Below are 22,939 nucleotides of genomic sequence, written 5' to 3'. Positions count from 1 at the left end.
ATTCTTTTGGCTGCACATGACAGAAACTCAGCAGAAACTTCTCAAGCAATAGCTGAATTGTCCAGATACTTGTTCATACATGAGTGGACCCAGGGTCTCAGGTTATGACATTAGGGATCTCCTTTCCATCTCTCACGCCTGCTGTCTCCCCCATTGACCTCGTTCTCAGACAGTTCCAGGCCTGTGTCTCAGCAGCCTGGCACCCCCGTGGAAAGAAAACAGCTTTTCCCCGAAGAGTATCCGCAACGTCCCAGAGCTGACTTTCGAGCACCCGACATGGGCCCTGGCTCAGCCGCAGACCAAAGGAACTTCCAAGGGCATCTCCGGAAGCCAGTGAACTGAAAAAAGGGGCCAAAGGGTTCTCTGAAGGAAACCCAGAGTTCTGTTGCCTGAAAAGGGGGCATAAAACCACAAGTGTCTGCTCCTCAAGGAGCCTTCACTGTCTGGGTCCTATGTTTTTGTAGCGACTGGGTTTTTTTTTTTAATAAGCGTGCGTTTCTCTTGCCGTGGCAAGAGAACAATGAGATCCGTCCTGAAACAACGGATCTGGGGTACATCTGATTATGATCATTCAGATAAATAAATAATGAGTGTGGAGAAAACGGTAAAGCTCAAACCTAGTCCGATTTTAGAGGGCATGGGAGGGAAGGACAGTGTTGAGGCTGGGGACTCAGCCTCCTGCTTTCTGTAGACTGTTGTGGACGCGGAAGGCCCACCGGGCCATCAGGCGATCTCTGGGGCTCTGGGTCTCCAGAGCGACGCGCCCAGAGAGCTGGGCCCTCGTCAAGCTCGCCTCTGCCTCTCGGCCTCTCCTGCCTCAGTAAACAATTCTCTGCATTCCGATATCACACTGCTCTGTTTCTTCCTTTCAGGGTTATACTAAGGACATGGTACCAGACTTTGATGAGAAGCATGATGAGTATTTAATATTGCTTCAGCAGAGGAACCGGTAAGACAAAGCTGCTCAACGGCAGCCCCATAAAAACCCTGTTTAGATTGCTTAACAGCACTTGGGCTCTGTTGCACGTAGGAATGGTATGTAGTCACCCTCCACTCGGGGGCTTGGGATTTTAGCTGTAGTCCCAGCCCCCGGTTCTCCATCCGCCGATGTAATTGCATCTTTGAGCTGTAGCCAACCGCTCTCCCCGTAACTACCACCTCTCGCCTCCCCGCTCCTGTTCTGGGAGGAGGTGGCTTTGTCGCGAGAAGCCGGAACCCGGCAGGGCCTGGGCCTCAGTCACCTGAAGAGCCCAGTCTGTGATCCTACAGGCTTTGCCGGCCCCTTGAAACCTGAGCCTGTAATCCTGCCTCGTGAGATAAAGGTAGGAGTCACCTTCCGTCTGTGTTTGAAGTTGGTCGATATGTCGTTGAAAGTTAAGTTCGTACTGATTTTGACTCTGGAGGGCTAGCTCCTGAAAAAAAAAAAAACCCACAGCGGTGGAGGCAGTGTTTAGTGACTGAGGGCAGAGCGGTCTGGTCCTGTTGGAAAGAGGTGTCCCGTCTTCAGCGCCCTCGCAGGGCCTGTGCCAGTTCATCAGGCCCCGGGCCTCGCGTTAGGCCGGGTTCGCAAATTCAGATGCTAGGAGGGCGGGATGGCAGTGAGCAAAACCAGCTCGGTGGAGGCCGTGGGCACCTGGAATTCTCACTCCCATGCTGCTCCGCTCAGGCCACCTGATGTGTGTGGGCACACGGGTCCAGGGGTCCGTATCCTCCGAGGTTGATGGAGAAGCTGGAAGTCTGGCTCTGTGTTGTGAAATCTCCTGAGTTTTAAAACGTTGGTAATGCACTCAGATTAAAACACAAAACAGGGGCGTCTGGGTAGCACAGTAGGTTGAGCGTTTCTGGCTCTTGTTTCTGGCTCAGCTTGTGATCCCAGGCTCATGGGATCGAACCCCGTGTCGGGCTCTGCACTGAGCGTGAAGCCTGCTTAAGATTTTCTCTTTCCCTCTGCCCCTGCTCTGTTTGTACTCTCTCTCTCTTTCTCAAAAACAAAACAAAAAACCCCCCACAAAACAACGGCAAGAATGCTACGGGCCCCTAAAACAGATCAGGCGTGAGTGAGGAGGAGGGGGCCCTGATCTGGGCGTTTGTGTTCTGGGAATGAACTTGGGGTCTTGCAGGCGGGAGAGCCTGGGGGTTGTCACCCTGGATGTGCATCCCGCCCTCATCTGGCTGGTGGGGCTCCCGGTGCTCGTCAGGCAGGGCCCTGGTGGCATATGCACAGGTTTAGTCCTTCGTGTTCTATAGCTCAGCGTTCCTGCCCGCCGGTCCCTTTACTAACTTCTACCGAGTATCTCTAACAGTATCTAACAGATACTTCCCCAGTATCTCTAACAGCACCCACCCAAGTCGCCAGCTGGCCCCCAGTGAGGCAGTACGACCCTTAGTGGCAAACCCTTGAACGGATCAAGGCCCGAGGCACAGCCAGAAATGCCAGGCAGCGTCCCCTGTGCCCGGCTGCTCTCTGCTCGTCTGCCCAGCCCAGGGGCGACCGCAAACTACGATAGCGGGAGGCTTGCGCTCGTTAGCCCAACGTGGGTTTTTATCATCATTGATGCCATGGAGCAGGAAGTTTGTATTCCATTGCTGGCAGACTGGATGGTGCCACCGAACATTTGGGTGATCGTTGGGTCACACACGCGTGACTCGCCCTGGGGGACAGGGTCGTGGTTTCTCAGGAGCACGTTGCTTCTCATTAACCGGCAGATTGAGACCAAAGAGGTACGAGCCGACAGCACGGAGGAGGGTATCCAGAGACAAGGTGGCGGCACAAAGGCAATGAAGAAACGTGTCCACGTGGAGTTGCCGTAAAACTGGGGGAACGTGTGGTCACCGACAGGGAGCTGGCTTGACGACAGGGACTCAGAGAGTAGAGCTGGAAACACGTCCAAAGGGAGGCACGAGGAGGGGGCATCCCCCTGAGCTGTCACCGGGCGTTGCTCTCGAGGCGCCTTTTCTGGGCTGCCACCTGCGCGCCAGGAACCTCGCCCCCATCGTTGCATTTTATCCTCACCCTCCCCGATGAGGTGTGGGTGCAGTCATCGCACCCATTTTACAGAAAAGAAAGCCTGAGGCAACACCCCCCGGAAGTGGTGGGGCCGGGCTGTACTTTCGGATTCGCGTTCTGTCAGACGCGGTCATAAGTACTCAGCAGGAGAGAAACCTGCCGGGGTTGCCAGTTTCACCGCGAGGGGTTTTGCAGAAATAAACTGCAGTTTACTTGGGAGTCCGGTTCTATGACCCGGTGGAGAACCAGTGTCTGGGCTTTATCCTGTGCATAGAGGGAGATGCAAACCCAGCCTGCTTATGCGGTTGCCTGTGACCTGAGAAAGGGCTGTGCGATCATTGGAGCAAGTCCCTAGGAGAGGCTGGCCCAGAACACAGCCGGTAGGATTTCACCGAGTACCTTCTCGGTGCCTAGCACTTGCCACCAGTGTGAAGGAGAACCCTGTGCTGAGGAGGGCACACGCTTTATAGTTAATGCTCCTGAGGTCCGAGGGACAGAAACCCAAGGTAAATGGACCTTAAACAATAAGGAAACTTACTGGCTCGTGAAATTAAAGAAGCCCAGGATAATACTTTGGCTTCAGGCATAGCTGTATCCAGGCACTCAGCTCATGTTGGAGGCATCTCGGGTCTGTACTTTCTTTACCAAGGCAGCCACTGGAGGCCCCAGGCTGACATCCTGCCTCGAGAAGGAGAGAGCACTTCCTTCCTGATAGTTCCGGCCGAAGTGCAGAGGAGGGCTCCGGCCCCAGCCCCGAGCCAGGCATCCCCTGTGCCTGTGAGGTGCCATGGTCTCACTGGCCACTCCTCGGCTACCTCCTTAAGCTGGGTGGTGGAGTGAATGAGCACCACCCATACCACACGGAGTAAGAGAAGGAACGGGGCAGTTGCCAGAGGGGATCTGAGGGGCTGGGTTTGGAAGGTGGGGGAGCGCAGCTGGCAAGGAAAAACGAACAGGTGTTCGCCCCACAGCCCTTGCCCTTGAGGAACTCCCTGGTGGGTGGCAGGGGAGCACAAGGCCACCTATTTATAACTGCACCAGAGGAAGCAGAAAATGGCCATGTGCTCCAAGAGGACCGGGGGAGGGGGAGGGAAGATGTGACTGCCCTGGGTCACCCCTGCACAACCCGTCCCGGAGGACACTTAGTGATTCTGGTCACTCAGCTTCATGAAAGATGTCATCATGCCTGACAGACTCACAACAGAGCAAGGGCTGGAGTGCTGGGGAGGGGCGCCTGGGGGGCTCAGTGGGTTAAGTGTCTGCCTTCGGCCCAGGTCAGCATCTCGCTGTTTGCGAGTTCGAGCCCCACGTCGGGGCTCTGTGCTGACATCTTAGAGCCTGGAGCCTGCTTCGGGTTCTGTTCTGTGTCTCCCTTTCTCTCTGCTTCTCCCCTGCTCACGCTCTGTCTCTCACTGTCTGTCTCTCAAAAATGAATAAACATTAAAAAAATTTTTTTAAAAAGAGAGAGAAGGAAGGGGAGAGCTGGCATCCGACGGGGCTTGGCATGGACCAGTCTCTGAGCTGAAGCCTCAGCCGGATACCCCACTTCATCCTCATGACATTCCTAAGAGGTGGAGGCATTCTGGGGCTCATTTTGCAGAAGGGGAACAGGCCCCGGGGGTGGCGGGACTTGCCCAAGGTCACACAAGCCGAGGAACCGGCAGAGCCTCCCCCGGGCGAAGCATTGTCCCCCACAGTCTGCCACTTCCCCCCACGCGGATGGGGGATGCTGACAGCCTAAAGGGCGAACACTCGAGCCTGCGAGCACCCAGGTTCTGGGAGGAACAGCAGGCGGTCTGCACCACTGCCCTTCCCCTCTCCATCCTTCAAGGCTAGACTCAAACGCCACCACCTCCAGGAAGCCCCCAGGTGGGAGCCACCGCTCTGCTAGCTCAGAGCCCCCGTGGTATGCTAGCCTGGCGAGGAGACCAGAAACAGTGTCTGGGAGGTGGACTCGGGACCAGAATTTAAATCCTGGCTGCTTCCTGGGCTCTGTGACCTTGGGCAAATTCATCTATAAAACAGGCCAATGGTAGGACCTTAATCCCAGGACCGGTGAAGGATTAGGCACCCAGGTGTCATTTGAGTGTTAAACACACCTTCTCCCTGAGCTGACATCCGGGTAATCCTTGAGTGCCCCCTGGGGTGACTGAGATCCAAGGGCCGCTGTGGCCAGCCTGGTCACACAGCGGCCACAGCTCTCTGAGACCAAGGTGGTTCAGCCATTAACCCCGGCACAGTCACACCCAGGTGACTGCCCCTGGAGCCTGGCTGAACCCTCTCGCCAGCTGGCCCCCTGCGTGTGCCCTGACCACCCCCTCATGTCCCCCGCCACACTCCCTCATGACACCCGGTGCTAGCTCAGGGTGCCCTGCTTCCTCAGGGTGGCCCCACAGGTCGCTACTGGCTAAGACAGGAAGGGTTCCTGTGATGGGCACTGGGTCCACGGCGGCTGTTAGGATACACACACATCCATGTTTTCTCTCCCCTGCTAGACCTTGGGCGCCTTGAAGCCGCCGGTTCCAGAAATAAGTATGGAGAGAATTCCACTCCTCATGGACCCCGTGCCCGGGGGTCAGAGTCTGGCGGTCAGAAGGGAGAATAAACAGACACACAGACAGAATCCTGTAGGGTGAGGCAGTGAGCCACAGGAGAATAGAGCGTGATGGGGCACAGGTGGCAGGGGCTCCGTCTTCGACAGGGCAGGGGCTGAATCTGATTATCCTCAGTCGTCTACACCGAGGGCAGCTTTTTATGCAAAGCAGGCTATCAATTAAAAAAAAAAAAACCCAAAACTACCACTTTGGTGCCGCCTGAGTATCGCCGAAGGCTCAGCTGCAGTAGGCAGTTCCTTTAGCGATCCCTTTCACACTCTCGATAATTATCTCCCCATTTATCAGTTTCATAAATCCACATTTTCATAAATCGTCCCGCTTAAATACAGAAGCGCACACACGAGTGCGAGTCCCAGATCCTGGGTGACGGATGCCACCATAGCCACCAGGATAACGTCAGGAGACAGGGTGGTCTCCGGAGGGAGGTCGAGGCCGGCAGTCTGTGGCCGGGTGCTCAGACTTTCCACTCTCTGGGCCTCCCGGGGCTCAGGCTTCCCGCGCTCTCTCCCTGGGGGCTGCCGGGCGCCCGCTGAAACCTCCGACTGTTTGCTCCAGAGACTCCAACTATTGCTGTGTTTGGAAAGCGTCTCTTAGTTACTTGTGTTTTCCTTCTGTTTTATGCTGTTGCCCGCCCGACAATCATCTCCCAGGCTTCCAAGCCTGGCAGGAGATAAGAAGTCGGTAATAAATGTTCCTGCCATGATTGTTGAAAAGATGGATGTGTCAACAGCTAGAGAAACATTTAAAAAGCAAACGAAGAAATCGCCCATAATGCCACCACCCTACCTCAACAGCTAATTGCATTCTCACATTTGTCACCTCCCACTCTGGGTCCACAGACACACTTCTTTCCAACTTTGCACTTGACCACACACATACCGTTTTGATTCTGCCTTTTTCGCCCTCCACCGATCAGAAGCAATTCCTCGTGTTTGGACACACTCTACGCAATGATGTCAGCTGCGTGAGATCTCAGGTTCTGCTTCCCCGGTTTTGGACATTTGGGTTTTGTTATGACCAAGCACCGACCATTGTTCCTGGTCAAGAATGATTTGGGGCGCGTGGGTGGCTCCGTCATTTAAGCGTCCGACTTCAGCTCAGGTCACGATCTCACAGTTTGTGGGTTTGAGCCCCACCTCGGGCTCAGAGCGTGCTTTAAATCCTCTGTCCCTCTATCTCTCTCTGCCCCTACCCTGCTCGCGCACATATGCGCACTCTCTCTCTCAAAAAAAAAAAAAAAAAAAAAAAAAAATGTCTTGCCGAAATGGGCTTACTGGGGAAAGACCAAGCATATGGCATTTTCTCTATTTTCATATTACTTTCTGAGAAGGTTCTGTGAGTTACCAGCAATGTCTAAGTTTGCCCGTTTCGGCATCTGGCTAGCTTCAGAGGTTGTCTTTGCTGTGGTAGAGACTTGAGTCCGATTGCTTACGTTTTCATCCTAGCCCTGCCACCATACCAGCTGTGTGGCCTTGGGCAAATGACTCAACTTCTCTGTGCCTCCCTTCTCTTATTTGTTACCTGGGGACAATAAAAGTAATTACCCCATGGGGTTGTTGGGGGAAGATTAATGCCTTAATACAGTCAATGCTTATGATTCACATGTTCCCTGAATACAAATTCACCCACTCCCTGAAATTTATTCGTAACCCCAAAGTCAGTATTTACAGAGCTTTTGTGGTCATTGAAAGGCACGTGCAGAGGGGTAAAACATTTTCATTGTGCGACACACACATTCCCAACTTTGGTGGAACGCGGGACCGCTCTACCTTCTTGTTCCAACCCTTTCCCCCCAAAACAAAGCGTCTTTTTCGCAGTATACTCAGTGCCCCGTTTTCCACATTTTCATGCTTTTTGTTGGTGATTTTGCTGTTTTACACTGGCCCCCGGGCCTGTTGCTAAAGTGCCGTGTCGTGTGCCCAAGCGCGAGAAGGCTATGATGTCTCTTAAGGAGAAAATAACACGCGTTGGACGAGCTTCCGTCAGGCCTGAGTTAGAACACTGCTGTCGGCCGTGAGTTCGATGTCAGCGCATCAACTATGCGTTAAATAAGGTGCCTTTAAAGCGAAACTCACGTACAGCAAGGTTATGTACTGAACGGTCGATGACAATGCTGCGACGGAGGCTCGCGGGAACCAAATCCCGTGTTTTGCCCTAGGGACAAAGTTTCTTTAGTCACTAACTCAGTGTTTGCGGTGACTTTACGGAGCAAAACTACCGCCAATGACGACCATCAGATCCCGTATCCACACTGCATTTAGAACAGAGTTTGGCACCTAGTACGCACCCTCCAGGTGATTGCTATTTCTATATTTTAAAAACATTTACATTTCGCTACTTTGGTAGGAACTTACTTAATCACAAAGGGGATGCACGCTTGTTGCCGTGTGGTTTGATCGCGTCGCTTCCTGTGCGGAAATAAATCCGGTTGACGCGGGAGGGCGCAGAGGCGTTTGTGGAGGCCCTGGGGTTTGGAGCCGGGAGCGGCTCCAGGGGACAGGGACGGGGGGGTGCTGACGAGGTTCCCGCACGCTCTTTATGGCACTACAGTATAGTTGGGAAAGACCCAAGGCTTTCAAGAAAACTTGAACTAGAGGCCAGCCATGTTCACGCCGAGACCCTTTCAGCCAGAGGGTGTGATAATCCTATCACTAATCTTTTTTTTTTTTAATTTTTTTTCAACGTTTATTTATTTTTGGGACAGAGAGAGACAGAGCATGAACGGGGGAGGGGCAGAGAGAGAGGGAGACACAGAATCGGAAGCAGCCTCCAGGCTCTGAGCCATCAGCCCAGAGCCTGACGCGGGGCCCGAACTCACGGACCGCGAGATCGTGACCTGGCTGAAGTCGGACGCTTAACCGACTGCGCCACCCAGGCGCCCCCCATCACTAATCTTGAATTAAAGCCTACATTGATATGTTCTTTCACTGCATCGGAATATAAGATGATGACACTGGGGATACCAGGGGTGAGCGTCTGAGAACGCATTTGTTTCCCGAAGCAAAAGGAGTCAGTCTGCCTGGTCTGACGCGGGATGTTTCCTGCTTCGTAGATATTCTAGGAAATCTCTCGCAAAGGCTGACGACCTGAGACCCAGCATGTTTTGTTGCGCGCTGGAGAAGGTGCCACCATCCACACAACGTGGAGATGCATGAGGTTGGGGTCTCCCAGGAAACCCAGGCTGTGTGGAGGCAATGCGCACACACGCCTGCTTTCTGTCTCGGCCACCGCGGGGCGAGGGCGACATGTGCCTTCGTCGCCGCTAACCTGCGCTTGAGCCTCAGAATGAAAGCAGAAACACCCCTGCCGGGCCGAAACAGTCTCCCCCTTGCTGCTTCTCCGTGTGCGTAACGGGCCTCTTCCAGGCTGTTTGTCGATGAACAGCTGGGCACCCGCCACCCGGCCTCCCGATTCGAGATGCTTTGCCCATCAGAGCGGTAGTTCTCTCCCCCCCGCGTCGGGGGTGGGCGGCCCAGGCTCCTAGAACGAGGAACGAATGATCGTTTCTCTTCCAGGATACTAAAGCACTTGAGATCCAAGGACCCCATGCAGCTGAGACTGGAGCATTTGGAACAAGGCTTCTCCGTCTACGTCAACGGGGCCAACTCTGAGCTGAAGACCTCACCCCGGAAAGCTGTCCACTCCGACTTCACCAGAAGCGCCTCACACGCCGAGGGGACGCACGGTGAGCACTGGCCCGTCCGGCCCCTGCAACGCGCTAGCTCGTTCGGCACCGCGGACCCACATCCGATGCGCGTGAACTTCCCAGCAAATAACTGGTTAACCTACATACACACTAACTATGCCCTCTTGGCCAGAAAGAGAGCAGGAGAGTGAGAAAGAGAGAGAAACCCTTTTTTATTCCTTTTAAAGGGTCATCTTGGCCTCCATTATCCCAGGGCGAAGGTGGCCAGGGCGGTAAATTCCTGGCTTTTATGTTTCATAGTGCCAGTAATTGAAGGAAATGTCTAGGATAATTGAAATGATACCCGATTTTCACTGGATCTGTCTTAACCTCAGTACCTAACCCCTGTGTGATATTTGATTCCCACTGTTCATTTCTGAATTTAGTTAATCCATGCTCCACGTACTTTCAACAGATTTCATGTGTCCTGTCCTGAAAGCTGAGGGGGGCAATACGAGCACCCCACCGAGGGGCTGGCCCAAAACAGGCACCAATAAAAATGACCTGGCGGTAAAATGAATGAAATGGCAGAGCACACGGGGTCGGGTCCCAATTTGGCCACGTGCCTTTGTTTCCTCATCTTTCAAATGGGACTAACGGGGTGCCCATCCCCAGGGCGCCAGCATTCCCTTCACGTCGGGCGGCTTTATCTGAGAAGCCGGTGTGCTACTGAGTTACAGGAAGAGCATTTGGAATGAGGCAGGGCTGGATTTGAACTCTGTTCTGCCACTCTCTGGCTTTGAAACCTCTGGCAGTTGGGTCCTCTCTGACCCTCAGTTTCCTCTTCTATAAAATGGGAACAATCACGTCCACCTTGCGGGCTTGCCAGGAAGACTAACTGACATAAGAAATGTAAAATGTCCATCAGACAATAATCTTGATCTGTGTTGTTCTAATTCATTGCCTTACAGGTACGGTAGATTTCCCAAGCCATTAATAGACGGCAAAAGCCAAAACAACAGTAAAATAGACAGTGAAAGTCAAAACGAGGAGATAGAAGGCGAAAGTCATGTCCCCAAACCTTCCCCCAGGAGAGCCACTGCAGTTCAGCTTAGAGTTTAGAATGAGCTTCCTGGCCCCCAGGGCAACAAGGGGAATGGAATGATTCTTCTAGGTTTCACAGTTTCACGGATGAGGATTCTGGCCAGCCTGCTGCTAGTTGGCAGGTGCAGGCCTCTCCTGGTCCGGCTTTCAGGGAGGTGCAGGTAACGTTGTCTTTCTACTTGGGCCACAGCAGTAGTGTCTTTATTCATTCAACAAATATATCTCCCCTCTCCTCTTTTACACAAACGCTGGCCGATTGTGCCCACTGTGTGTGCTCTGCTTCCGTACGTCGGAGATTTTTCCTTTTGTATATAGACCTGCCTGATTCAGCTGTGACTTACTACCCTTGCCCTTTTCGCTGAGCCTTTGGCTTGTTTCCTAACGCCCTGCGGCTACCAATGGGACTACAGTGGCCCGCTCCACAGACGGGACTTTGGGCACCTGATGTGCGTTTTAGATGTAAGTCATGAATCTGCCTTGGGTGTGAGCTTGTCACGGGCGCCTCACCAAATCTCCTTCCCTCATGTCTGGTGCAGATTACGGGCGAAGAACCCTGTTTCGAGAAGTGGAAGAAGCTTTAAGACGCAACTCGCGGACAGCCCCTTCCAAAGTTCAGCGCCGAGGATGGCACCAGGTCAGGAAACCCTGGGTGGAGAGTGAAGACACATGGCCCGAGCTCTTGTTTTAGAAGAAGGAGCAGGGTTATTGTGACAGAACCTTTCAGAATCCCCGCGGGCAGCGGTGGGGCTGGCCGGGCACCCTGCAGGTGGCCTCTTTGCATGCAGTCCTGGCCTCTGGGGAATGGAGGAGACTGGGGACCTCCCAGCCCTCTCTCTGTGGCGTGATCCTCCCTTCCGGATGGGGTCACCCCAGCCCTACGCAGGAGGATCACGTGCACACTCTCAGCCCCCTTCGTGATGACTCATTCGTATAGCTGTCTTTTATTGAGCACCTACTATGTGCCGGGCATGGTCTTTGATGCCAGGGATGCAGTGGGTAACAAGGCAAAGCCCCTGCCCCACAGACCTGAGATGCCACTTAGGGCTGCTTGTTGATGGTGCTGACGCCAGCAGCTGGCGTTCTTGAGTGCCAACCAGGTACGAGCCGTGCTCCCGCGTGACTCCTCTCCTCTGTCCTCGCGGCAGACCTGCAGGGTAAAGTTCCAATGTTCTTCCTCTTCTAAGGGAGCCACAGACTTGAATGGTCAGAAGAGCTAAGTGAGCTTTCTTCTAAGGTCAACCAGAATCAAGACTCCAGCCCAGACCTTTGCTCCAAGCGTGGTGTTCTTGGCCACGTGGTCCTTATCTGGCTGCTTGCCTGAGATCAGTGCTTCTCAACCCCCACTGCACGTTCACACCACCTGGGGAGCCGCCCCCCCCCCCACCCCCCAGGGATTCTGACTCACCTGGTCTGAGGTGTGGCTTAAGCAATGGTATGTAATCCTTTTCAATCCTGTGTACTGCCCTTAGAACCTTCTGCACAGGGCTGTATGTGTGGGTCTATAGTAAATACTTCCATAAGCTTTGCTGGCCCATCTGTGCGATAACCCTGTAGGTCTGTAACTATCCTCATCATGCCGTTGGTGAAACTGAGGCCCAGAGAAGTGAGGTGACCTGCTCAGGGTCACACAGCCGCTAAGGGAGGAGGGTAGGCTGACGTTTGAACACTGGACCCGTGACCCCCAAACCCACTGGTCTCCCCTGCCTTTGTGGGTCTGTGATTAAATGTGGCTGGGTGTTCCTGCCGGGGCTTGCTGAGCAAGGCCTCCAGGGCACGCAGCCTGGAGGCCTCCTTTTGTCCCCAGCAATGAATGTTAATTTCTCATTAAGGAGGCCTGTCTCCACTTCCCACTTCAGACCCTCCTTCTGGTTGTTCTGAGTGCCTTCTATTATCAGGAGCCATATTTGCATCTTAGACTGTGACTTAATGGCCGGCCCCAGAGCCTGTGCAATTTAAAAGACTTGGCCTAAGATTAATTAGCATCCCTCCCCAGCCTCTCCCTGTGGTCCCACACTTCACAGGGCCTAATCATGGCTAATTTCCTAGCTTCCCGATGCCGTGAAGGCTGTAATTGTCCTTCTGTACCGTATCAGTCAGGGGTCAGTCACTGCCTAACAGTAGAGACCATTCAGGCCGTTTTAATCAGAGATGGATGGAATACAGGGAGTCCGGTGCTCACAAGGTCTCTGTGTGCAAGAGGAAGGGGTCCGAGTGGGGCCTTCTCACACAGCCTGCCAGGAGAACTGCTCCCTAGGGCCCAGTGGGGAAGGTGGGGGATCCGCATCAGGGCTGGGTCACCTGAGCTGTCATCCGGGAACCAGGTGGCTCCCACCACAACCGATGGCCTCGAATGATGCCGCGCCCGCTAGAGCAACGATGCCCGTAGCCTGTCCGGCCAGGCTGGGACACTTGCAAAACCCCTCACCTCGGCACTGTGGTTAGCACAGAATCAGCCGGCCTGTGTCCCCTTGTTTCCACCTCATTTCCGCTTCCCCTGCCTTGTATGAAGTCATCGGATCGGCTGCACCCAGCTCGCATCCAGAACCCCCACGGAAAGGGTATCTGGGAAACACGGGCTGACTTTCCGGCCTCTCCTGAACGTAAAGCCACCCTAGGAGGGAAGTGGAATGCGTCCTGGGGGTCAGCCCACCCCCACCACTACCGTGCCTGGGGGACCACTCCTCCAAGATGGACAAACCAGAGAACGTGCGGAAGTCGTGAGAGGGGTAGAAGCCATGTCTCGAGACAAATCATCCTTTCATTTAAAAAGATGTATTACCACGGGCCGGGCACTGTGTGGGGCTCTGGGGTTCGAAACAAAAAAAAAAATCAGATAAGGCTCTGGTCCTGCCCCAGGAGTCCCCCCCTCGGCTATAAAGGCCTGGGGACCGCCCAGCCTGCAAGACAGACGTGGTGACTGTTCCAGGCATATGGCCTGCTGGACTTGGGAGCGCGCAGCTTGAGGCCTGTGGGCTGAACTTGTCCCCTGGAGGGTGTTTTTTGGACTCACACAGTTTAAAAAAGACTTAGTCACTTGCTAACATTTAAATTCAGAAAGTTCTTCTATATTTTTAAAAAGCTAGATTCCTACTTCCCTGGGAAAATGGAAAGATCTGGCCCTCACGCTGGCCTCCCCTCTCCGCGAGGCAGCCTTTAGCAGAGAAGAGTAGCGGTTGCCCCCTACCCCCCCCCGCCCCCCACCGTAAGGCTGGGAAAGTGCTTCTGTTTGCCGCAGTCCTCACCACTCCCCTTAGCGCCCCAGAGCTGAGGCCCAGTGGCAGGTGTGGTGGCCTTGTGCTGCGGCCACTGCTGCTCTCACATGGGGTGGGGGTGGGGGGGGGCTTCCTGCCTTTCCATTTCCGGCCTGGCTCCCTGGGGCGTTTGAACCTGTGTCTCCTGGAGAGACGGGAATGGGCTTTGGGGTCAACCTACTTCCTAGCTGTGTGCCCGGAGCTGGCGGTGTGAGGTCTCTGAGCTTTGCGTGCAAACCTCCCAGGCTGCCCGGAGGGAGTGCGGGCGGGGTGTGTGTCACAGGGGGTCCTTCAGCTTCGGGTAGGAGCACCAGGCGGCAGGGGACGGACAAATCCAAGGAGGCGTTTAAGCGTACCGACTCAGGAGCCCCGTGGCCCGTATGTCAAAGCCCGGGCTCCACCTCCTCCTAGCTGTGTGGCCCTGGATAAGCTGCTCAACCTCTCTGTGCCCGTTTCCTCGTCTGCAACTGGGGTTAAGAATGGCACCTGCCTGGTAGGGTAGTTCATGAGGACCGGGTGAGCCGGTGTCTGTGCAACGTGGCCAGCAGCGCCCGGCATAGAGGAAGCAGCCGGTAGACGGTCACGAACGTCACTGTCGTCCGTGGGGGGCAGGTGCCAAGGGCAGCTCTGCCTGGAGACCTCAGGGCTTCGCTCCAGGATCTTCCTTCGTTTATTCAGTCCGTTGTTCATTCGGTGACCTCTACCGAGCACCTGCTCCACTGTGGACACGGACAGGCACTGGGGTCCGAGCCGTGACCGAGGCAGGCCTGGCCCTGCTCTCCTGGAGCTCACGGTTCCGGGGTGTGTGGGCGGGCAGGCAGAGGACCAGGAGCAAGCAAGCAAAGAAACAAGTGCTACGCAGGAGGGGGGTGGGGGGAGGGGGGAGACGGACAGGGTTGTTGCGGGGGGGAGAGTAGCTCTAGAAATAAATTTGGAAGAAATTTTTTTTTAATGTTTATTTATTTTGAGAGAGAGACAGAGACAGAGCGTGAGCAGGGGAGAGGCAGAGGGAGGGAGACACAGAATCCAAAGGAGGCTCCAGGCTCCGAGCTGTCGGCACAGAGCCCGACGCGGGTGTGCTGTGAGATCGTGACCTGAGCCGAAGTCGGATGCTCAACCGACTGAGCCACCCAGGCGCCGACCCCCCCCCCCCCCGCCCCTGGATTCCATTTTATTTTTTTATTTTTTATTTTTTCAACGTTTATTTATTTTTTTTTTGGGACAGAGAGAGACAGAGCATGAATGGGGGAGGGGCAGAGAGAGAGGGAGACACAGAATCGGAAACAGGCTCCAGGCTCTGAGCCATCAGCCCAGAGCCCGACGCGGGACTCGAACTCACGGACCGCGAGATCGTGACCTGGCTGAAGTCGGACGCTTAACCGACTGCGCCACCCAGGCGCCCCCTGGATTCCATTTTAAATGTGGGGAGTCCTCTGGAGGGTTTTCAGTAGGAGAGTTGCGTGTTTGGGCTCACATTTTGGAAAGATCCCCTCTGCCCTATGCCGAAGGATGCCCGTGGGGCCAGGTGGCTGTAGGAGGACCAGGCAGGAGGCTTTGAAGCAGCTCCAGCTTTCGGCTCTTCATCCCCCAGCCTCCACCTCGCACCTTCCCCAGCTCCGAGAGTCCCCGGGTCACCTCAGCTTCCTCGACCCACCCCTTCGTGTCTTCTCCCTGCCAGTCTTTGTTGAAATTGTCCAGGACAGTGCCTCAGTTGGTCAGCCTGGACCAGATGCCCACTCCCGCCTTGAGAGGGTGTGAGCGGAGGTGGGCCGGGTCGGATGACACAAAGCCCGCCCGCCCCAGAGCTGTTCCCTGAGCGGGGCCTGGGTCCCCTAGCTTCTTGTCCAGGACAGTAAGTGGCCCCAATGTACCGACTGCACCAGGAAGAGGCACTGGTTGGGTTTCCTTTGGCCCCAAGGAGTGGGGTTAAGTAGAAAGTTTCTCCATGGTAGGAAGTACACGGGGACGGATTTTCGGGTGCGAAGGATAGCGAGGAAGGCAGTCTTTCCCTCACCCCTTTGGGTGGGCCTCACCATCCTTGGAGGCAGCCAGAGGTGGGCGGCGGCGAGGGAAGCAGAATCCCCCGGTGGCCAGTGGTGGCCAGTCCTCAAAAGCCACCCCGTCAGGAGAGGCACTACAGCCCTGTCCCAGTCCTGGGGTTTCTCCCGTATGGCTGTGCCCAGCAGGAGGGATGGTGGGGGCACACAGGCACTCGGTGTGTCATCTCAGACCACAGCCGGGTCAGCAGGGGACACGGCGGCCACAGTGTCCCCCTGGCCAGCACTCTGCCTCCTCCCTGTGGCCCTCTGCACTCTCCAGCTTGCATCCAGCCACTTGTTCTGAGTGTTGCCTGAAATTCCTTTGGGTCACACGGCCCCTTCCCGGTGACCAGGCCTTCGTGTCTTCCTGTAGAATAACCTCCCTTCTTAGGGGCTTGCCTCCCGCAACTAGGAAGCACTTTGGGGTCGAGATGCCCCCGCTGGAAGGGGCTCCCCCAGGCGCACGGGCTCAAGGATCCCTGCGCCGGAAGGTCACCGGCTCATCCAAACGCTGGCCTGGAGCCTGACCGGCTGCACCTGTAAAACCCGTCCCGGGACTGAGCTGCCACCTGCCCCGTGGACCGGCCTGGAGGTGATCAATGGGCTCCTGTGGGCACCAGTCTTTATCCCATACCACCACGTCTCAGCCTCAGATCTTTCTCCTGCTATCAGCGGATTAAGATTTATGGCTTCCTCAGCCTTGTAATACTTGGGTGGACAGCGGCCTAATCAACAGAGCTGTCGTTTACCAAAATGCTGTCAGATTTGATGAACGTCATGGGCTCTTAGCATTAAATTGGTAGTGAAGGGATTGGCCTTTCAGCAATTTACGGTGGGGGTGGGCTTTCCTTCAAGGCCCGGAAAGCAAGTTCATTGCACTTTAAAGCAAAGGCTTTGCTCTCACTCCACTGTCGTATCCGGGTTCCTGTTGTGGGCTAGGCAGCTGCAGACACCTCCAGGAAAGCTCATGAGTCAAAACGTGAAGCCCTTTCCTTTGTTTTCCTGTGTCTGAGTTTTGAAAACCCCTGCAGAGAGGACAATAAACGAAACAGCCCATAAAGCATCGGCTTTTACGGCGACCTTGCACGACACACACTGTCAGAGTGTCGAGCGCTGTTATTTGTAAGAGATCAGGAAAATCCGGGAAGAACATATCAAGTAGGGCATATTTCCTCCCCACCCCAAACCTGCCTGTCAGTATCTTCGGAGCTCTCCTACCTCTAGAGGGAGCCGTTTGCATACCACACAACCTGAACAACCTTACGGGGCAACCCCTAGCCTCCGTCTATCTTTCGCATTGACAGCTGCTTGCACGCGCATCTCTTAGAATGCTTTGCTAAGGGGGCGGCAGATACACACAGATAACTCTGAGCATGGCCTTGGGTTGCGTGTGGCAAACTGGAACATGGGTGTTCGGGTGTCAGGGCTTTAAAATCTCGTCCCGACGCGTGGCTGATACCACCAGGGTCCACCCGGGTCTGGGCGCTGCCAGGAGGCAGGAGAAAGCAGCCACTTACAAACACCCACTCCAGGTAAAGCAAAGTGCCAGATGGGGAGCCAGCCAGGCGCTCGGGCATCATGCTCACCAGCACGTGAAGGTGGGCGGCGGGGAGCGGGCGCTGCCCGGGGGCTGGGTTGGAACCCTCCAGCCTCGTGCGCTTATTGGGAGGTGGGCGTCTTGATGTGGGTGAGGCAGCTCCCCTTCTCCTCCAGTGGTGGCGGAGGTACAGCCCCGGGGCTGCGGTGGGAGAGCAGGCCAGATGGGAGACTATTTATTCCCCTCCGGCACCCACTCGGCATTTAAAACTCTTCCGGGACCACATTAATTTTGTTACGCGTTGCTTCAGAAACGCGTTCTTCTGTTGCATGTTCTGTGTGAACTCCTTGAGACCAGGGCACGGGTTGTTACTTTTTTTTTTTTTTTTTTTTACTATCTCGACATGCTTCCAGAACCTTGTATGCAGTCCGTGTTCAGTAAGGGCTTGCTGGTTAAGTGCCTTAATGCCTACTGCAAACCCATCTCCCGACCTCTCGGCCAGGCGAGCAGTTGTGACAAGCTCCTGGGAAGGGAGAGGGGCGCTTCTGGGAAAAGGGAGGATGGGAAGGCTGCAGAGGACAGAGGCATACCGGGGCTCTCCTCCTTGAATGCTGGAGCTCTTTCTCATATTTATACTTCAGATCAGAGCAGCAAAACTGCATTAATGCCAGCTCTCTTACTTGGCAGCGGGAAACCCCAGTTCAGGTATGGCTGGATCCAGGTGCTCAGACAGTGTTGCACGGCCCGTTCTCCATCTCTCAACTCTGCTTTTCCCTATGCTGCTCTGTGTGGCACCAAGGTGACCACTGTCAGCCTCCACCGTGCATTCTGTCACCTGGTCGCTCTGGGCCAGCAGGATCTAATGCTCAGATCGCCCGGGCCTGTCCTATGCTCCAGCCCCCCGGGGACTCAGTTCCACATGAACACTTGGATTGGGGGTGGGGAGGGGGAGGATCTCCCAAAAGAAAATCAGGGTGCCTCTGCCAGAAGACAGGGGCGCGCGTGCAGCACAGACGGAAGCACCCGCCGCAAGACTTCCCAGACCTCACGCTGCTCAGACTGGAGTGTGCGTGCGAGCCACCTGGGCTCTTGTGAAAATGCAGATTCCGATTCGCAGCTCTGGGATGGGGCTTGAAATTCTGCATTTCTCACAAATCCCCAGGAGAAGCCAATACTGCTGGTGCCTGGACCTTCCGCGAGTAAGGTCCTCGTCTGAGTCCTCCCTTTCTGGATAAAGGAACAGAAGCCTGTAGAGGGGCCAGGCTGTGTGCCCCATGCCTAGTGCTCCTCCCTCCCAGCCCCTTCCCCTTCTCCCTCCTCCCTCCTCTTCTCCCTTCCCCACCGGCTCCTTCCTTCCTGCCTTCCCTCCTCTCTCTCTCCCCAGCCCCCCCCTCCCCCCCCCCCCCGTCTCTGCCTCTCTCACTCTCCGTCTCCATTTCAGCATTTGGGTGTTGTTGAGTGGATCTTGAGGAGTGGGGAGGAGCCCGGCCTCCCCAGCGTCTGTGGTAGAAAATCCATCTTGGAGATGAACTTCAAACCCCTTTCGGGTTCATCCTGGCCCCAGGCAGGAAAGCTCCCAGGCGTCTCCTGGCCTGGAGCCTGCTTACCCTCCATAGGCCTGCCGACGCTAAGAAATGCTCTGAGAGCAAGCTGACGCAGCCTGGGAGGCGGCGCGCTCACACTTGGTGTCGGAGCCTGGGGGGCCTCGCTAAGTGACAGGATCGCCTATGGAAGGAAAAGTGTCCCAAGGCACCTTCCTTCGGCACCTCTGCGTCCTCCCTGTCCCCCAACAGGGGCCCCCTATCTGCCTTTTTCAGCCTCTTTCTCTCTCTCTTCTTTTTTAAACTTTCTTTCCAAGATCTTTTTCTCGCATGATCTATAGCCAAGCCCCTGCCTACTTTTCTGAGTGTTAGGTGTTCTCAGGAAGTTCCTTCATTTCCCTCCATCCTGTAGCCCAGGCCGGGCACGTTTGTCCTTCACGTGCCTTTTGGGGGGCATTATAGTGTGGTGGTTAGTACTGGGGTCCCTCAGCAAACTACAGCTCTCGGGCCAAATCTGGCCACGGCCTGTTCTTATAAATAAAGTCTTTTGGGGACACGGGCATGCCCATTCGTTCAGGCTTTATCTGTGGCTGCTTTCCAGCTACGATGGGACAGCTGAATTCTGGTGACAGAGACCATATGATTGGCAGGACCTAAAATCCTTAGTCTGTACAGGAAACACGGACCCATCCCTGGTTTGGAGCGAGGCCTCTGGAGCTGTGCTGCTGGGGTTCAGATCGAGGCTGTGCGGCTTCCTCACTGTGCGACCTTGGGCAAGGGGCTTGTGGCCTTGTGCCTCGGTTTCCCCCTGGGGTTGCTGTGAGGACCGAACGAGCAAAGGCACGCGAAGGACTTGGAGGGGCGCTCAGTGTGCATTCAGTGTCGTGACGCATAACGTGAACGCGCTCACGGGGGTGGGGGGGGTGGGGCGGCGTGACCGTGGGTGAGAAAGGTGTTCGGCCCTACCCAGTGAGAGTCCCGCAGGGCAGTAAGGCTCCGGCATCATTTTCTTCATCATCAAGTTCACTAGGCTGGTGGGGAAGCCGAGTCTCACAGGGGTGGAGGCTTCTCACCCAGGGCATGAGGGGAAAGGCATGAATCACCGTCCCCAGGCGCCTGGGTGGCTCAGTCGGTTAAGCGTCAGACTCTTGGTTTCAGCCCAGGTCCTGCTCTCACAGCTCATGAGTTCAAACCCCACACCGGGCTCTGTGCTGACAGTGTGCAGCCTGCTTGGGATTCTCTCTTTCTCCCTCTCTCTCTGCCCCTCCCCTGCTCACTCTCTATCTCTCTCAAAAAAAATAAATAAACTTAAGAAAAAATAAAATAAATCTCTGTCCCGCAGCGGGGTAACGAACCCAGTACGCATGGCTTGGCCGACCTGTCCCTCCTTTTAGTAGCCAGGCCTCACTCGAGTGAGGCCCGGAGCGGGAAGTTTAAGGAGGCCCTCACTCTTGGATTCGTGCACATGCAGGGCACCCAAGAGGGAACCCCTTCGTCTTCTTTTTTTTTTTTTTAATTTTATTTTTTATTTGTTAAAATTTACATCCAAATTAGTTAGCATGCAGTGCAACAATGATTTCAGGAGTAGATTCCTTAATGCCCCTTACCCATTGAGCCCATCCCCCCCCACACAACCCCTCCAGCAACCCTCAGTTTGTTCTCCATATTTATGAGTCTCTTCTGTTTTGTCCCCCTCCCTGTTTTTATATTATTTTTGTTAAGAGGGAGCCCCTTCTTAAATGTTGCTCCCTGGGTGCCTCCCTTGTGCCACCCTGGCCCCAGCCCTGAGAAGTCCCGAGGAAAACCCAGGGTCTCCTAAACTTATTTGATCACAAAGCCAATATGGGGGGAGTGTAACACCCACTGAAATTCTACTGAGAAGGTAGTTCAAGCTAAAAAGTTGGTGAAAAATTCTGAACACCCTTTGTGCCGTAGGAACCGGTAAAGACTTTTTTTTTAATTTTTTTTTTTTACTTTTGAGAGAGAGAGTGCACGCGTGCATAAGCAGGGGAGGGGCAGAGAGAGAGGGGAAGAGAGGATCTGAGGGGGGCTTTGTGCTGACCGGATAGATCCCGACGCGGGGCTCGAACTCACGAACCGCGAGATCATGACCTGAGCCGAAGTCCGATTCTTAACCGACCGGGCCACCCAGGCGGCCCTCCAGTCAGGGCTTCTGAGCAGAGGTGGTGTGACCCATGCAGACCTACCGCCTCGCCGTCAGCCGCTAACGTGCTCACCATGACGTCTGAAGCAATCTGACTTTTTCTGTATAGAAATCTGTGCAGATCAGGACGGAAGCTGGCCCGCGGCTGCACATCGAGCCGCCTCTGGACCCTTCTGAAGATTTTGAGCCGTGTGGGGATGTGACCGTCAAGGCCAAGGACGCTTCCGGGGATCGTCCACAGGTAGGACCGGCCTCAGCTTGTGCTGTAGCGGCTCTGGGGGCACTTTGTGACAGCTGTTTATTCCTTCCCTCCTTTCCCTAAGTTCCTTCACTCTTGTCCTCCCTTTCCCACGCCGTGACGAGCACCCAGGCCAGGCCACATGCTGGATGTTCCGCCAGGCACACGGTGTCCAGGTGTCAGAAGGGCTGGCGTCCGACCCCAAAGAGGCAACAGCCTACAGTCCCTCCACCGCAAGAGCTTGCTGAGGGGTGGGGCAAGGCGTGGTGGGCCCAGGAGAGAGGGTATCCAGGAAGGCTTCCTCGAGGGAGTGACACTTGCCGGGGTCCGAGAGGCTGGGGCGGAGTGTGGGGCAAGGAGGGGAGGGGAGGCGGGCAGAGCTGATACTCAGCCTGGCCACAACTGTATGTATGCACCTGCTGTTAAAGATTTTGAGTATCACCCCACCCCCTGGGGCAGCAGAAGCCACACACGGAAATGCCCAGAAGCCCCACAGAACTGTAGCTCAAGAGTCCACAGCTGCGCAGCCGCTGATGAGGCAGGGAATGGGGCGTTTCAGTCCCCTCCTCAAACCGCCGTGTCACCTGTGAAATCCAGGGACCTCCGACAGTGCGTGCTGGGCTTCTATTCAGCAAGCGTTGGTTGGGCACCCACTTCGGAGCATCAGGCTCTGTCCCTGGCACCAGAGACACAGAAACAAACAAAAGGCATGGGGGCCCTATTCTTAAGCAACTTATATTCCGGGGTGGGGGTGGGGGTGGGGGGTAGACAATAAAGAAGAGACCGAGATGGGAACGCAAGCTGGCACAGCCACTCTGGAGAACAGTATGGAGGTTCCTCGAAAAACTAAAACTAGAACTACCCTACGACCCAGCCATGGCACTACGAGGCATTTCTCCACGGGATACAGGTGTGCTGTTTCCAAGGGACACAAGCACCCCCATGTTTATAGCAGCACGATCGACAGTAGCCAAAGGATGGAAAGAGCCCAAATGTCCATCGGTGGATGAATGGATAAAGAAGATGTGGTGTATATATACAATGGAGTATTACTCAGCAATCAGAAAGAATGAAATCTTGCCATTTGCAACTATGTGGATGGAACTGGAGGGTATTATGCTAAGTGAAATTAGAGGAAGACAAAAATCCTATGACTTCACTCATATGAGGACTTGAAGAGACAAAACAGATGAACATAAGGGAAGGGAAACAAAAGTAATATAAAAACAGGGAGGGGGACAAAGCAGAAGAGACTCTTCAATATGGAGAACAAACAGAGGGTTACTGGAGGGGTTGCGGGAGGGGGGATGGGCTAAATCGGGAAGGGGCACTAAGGAGTCTACTCCTGAAATCATTGTCGCACTCTATGCTCGCTAACTTAGATGTAAATTTTAAGAAATAAAAAATAAAATTGAAAAAAAAAAAGAATAGACCAAGAGATAAATAAAGCAATAATTGCAGATATGGTCATGTTCTGCGAAGAAAACAGAGGAAGGTGGAACAGTGTGGGAGAGAGGGCAGCTTCAGACACGGCAGAGAGGGCGGGAAGGCCGCCTTCAGGTGTTGACAGTTCAGCTGAAACCTGGTGGGAAAAGCATTGCAGGCAGAGGGAACAGCAAGCACAGACGACATGAGGCTCAGGCACAGCATGAGCAAGGTGGGAGTGTGGGGCAGACCAGGCAGGGCACGATGAGCCCCGGGCAGGGGAGTGGAGGGGGCTGTGAGGGGCGAGTCCAGATAGCTGGATTTTATTCTGAGGGCATCGCTTTTATATATAGAATGAGTGCATAGATCATCGCCATGTCTATATAGAAGCAA

General features: G+C 54.8%; 1 protein-coding gene across 4 annotated transcripts in view; it reads left to right on the top strand.

Moving 5' to 3' along the window:
- Positions 1 to 22,939, top strand: part of KATNIP (katanin interacting protein) — a 193,512-nt gene that overhangs the window by 49,845 nt on the left and 120,728 nt on the right. For all 4 annotated transcript variants that reach the window (XM_047087184.1, XM_047087185.1, XM_047087186.1 and 1 more), the window contains exons 3-6: positions 873 to 949; positions 9,138 to 9,307; positions 10,888 to 10,985; positions 20,993 to 21,124. In XM_047087184.1, the coding sequence (XP_046943140.1) occupies positions 873 to 949; positions 9,138 to 9,307; positions 10,888 to 10,985; positions 20,993 to 21,124 (477 nt within the window). The remainder of the gene's footprint in view (positions 1 to 872; positions 950 to 9,137; positions 9,308 to 10,887; positions 10,986 to 20,992; positions 21,125 to 22,939) is intronic.

This window comes from Lynx rufus, unplaced genomic scaffold (genome assembly GCF_022079265.1).
Source record: "Lynx rufus isolate CCGP_SWC_20201006 ecotype Redwood Valley unplaced genomic scaffold, mLynRuf1.p SCAF_23, whole genome shotgun sequence".
Lineage (NCBI taxonomy): Eukaryota > Metazoa > Chordata > Mammalia > Carnivora > Felidae > Lynx > Lynx rufus.
This window is presented reverse-complemented; position numbering and strand designations above follow the sequence as displayed.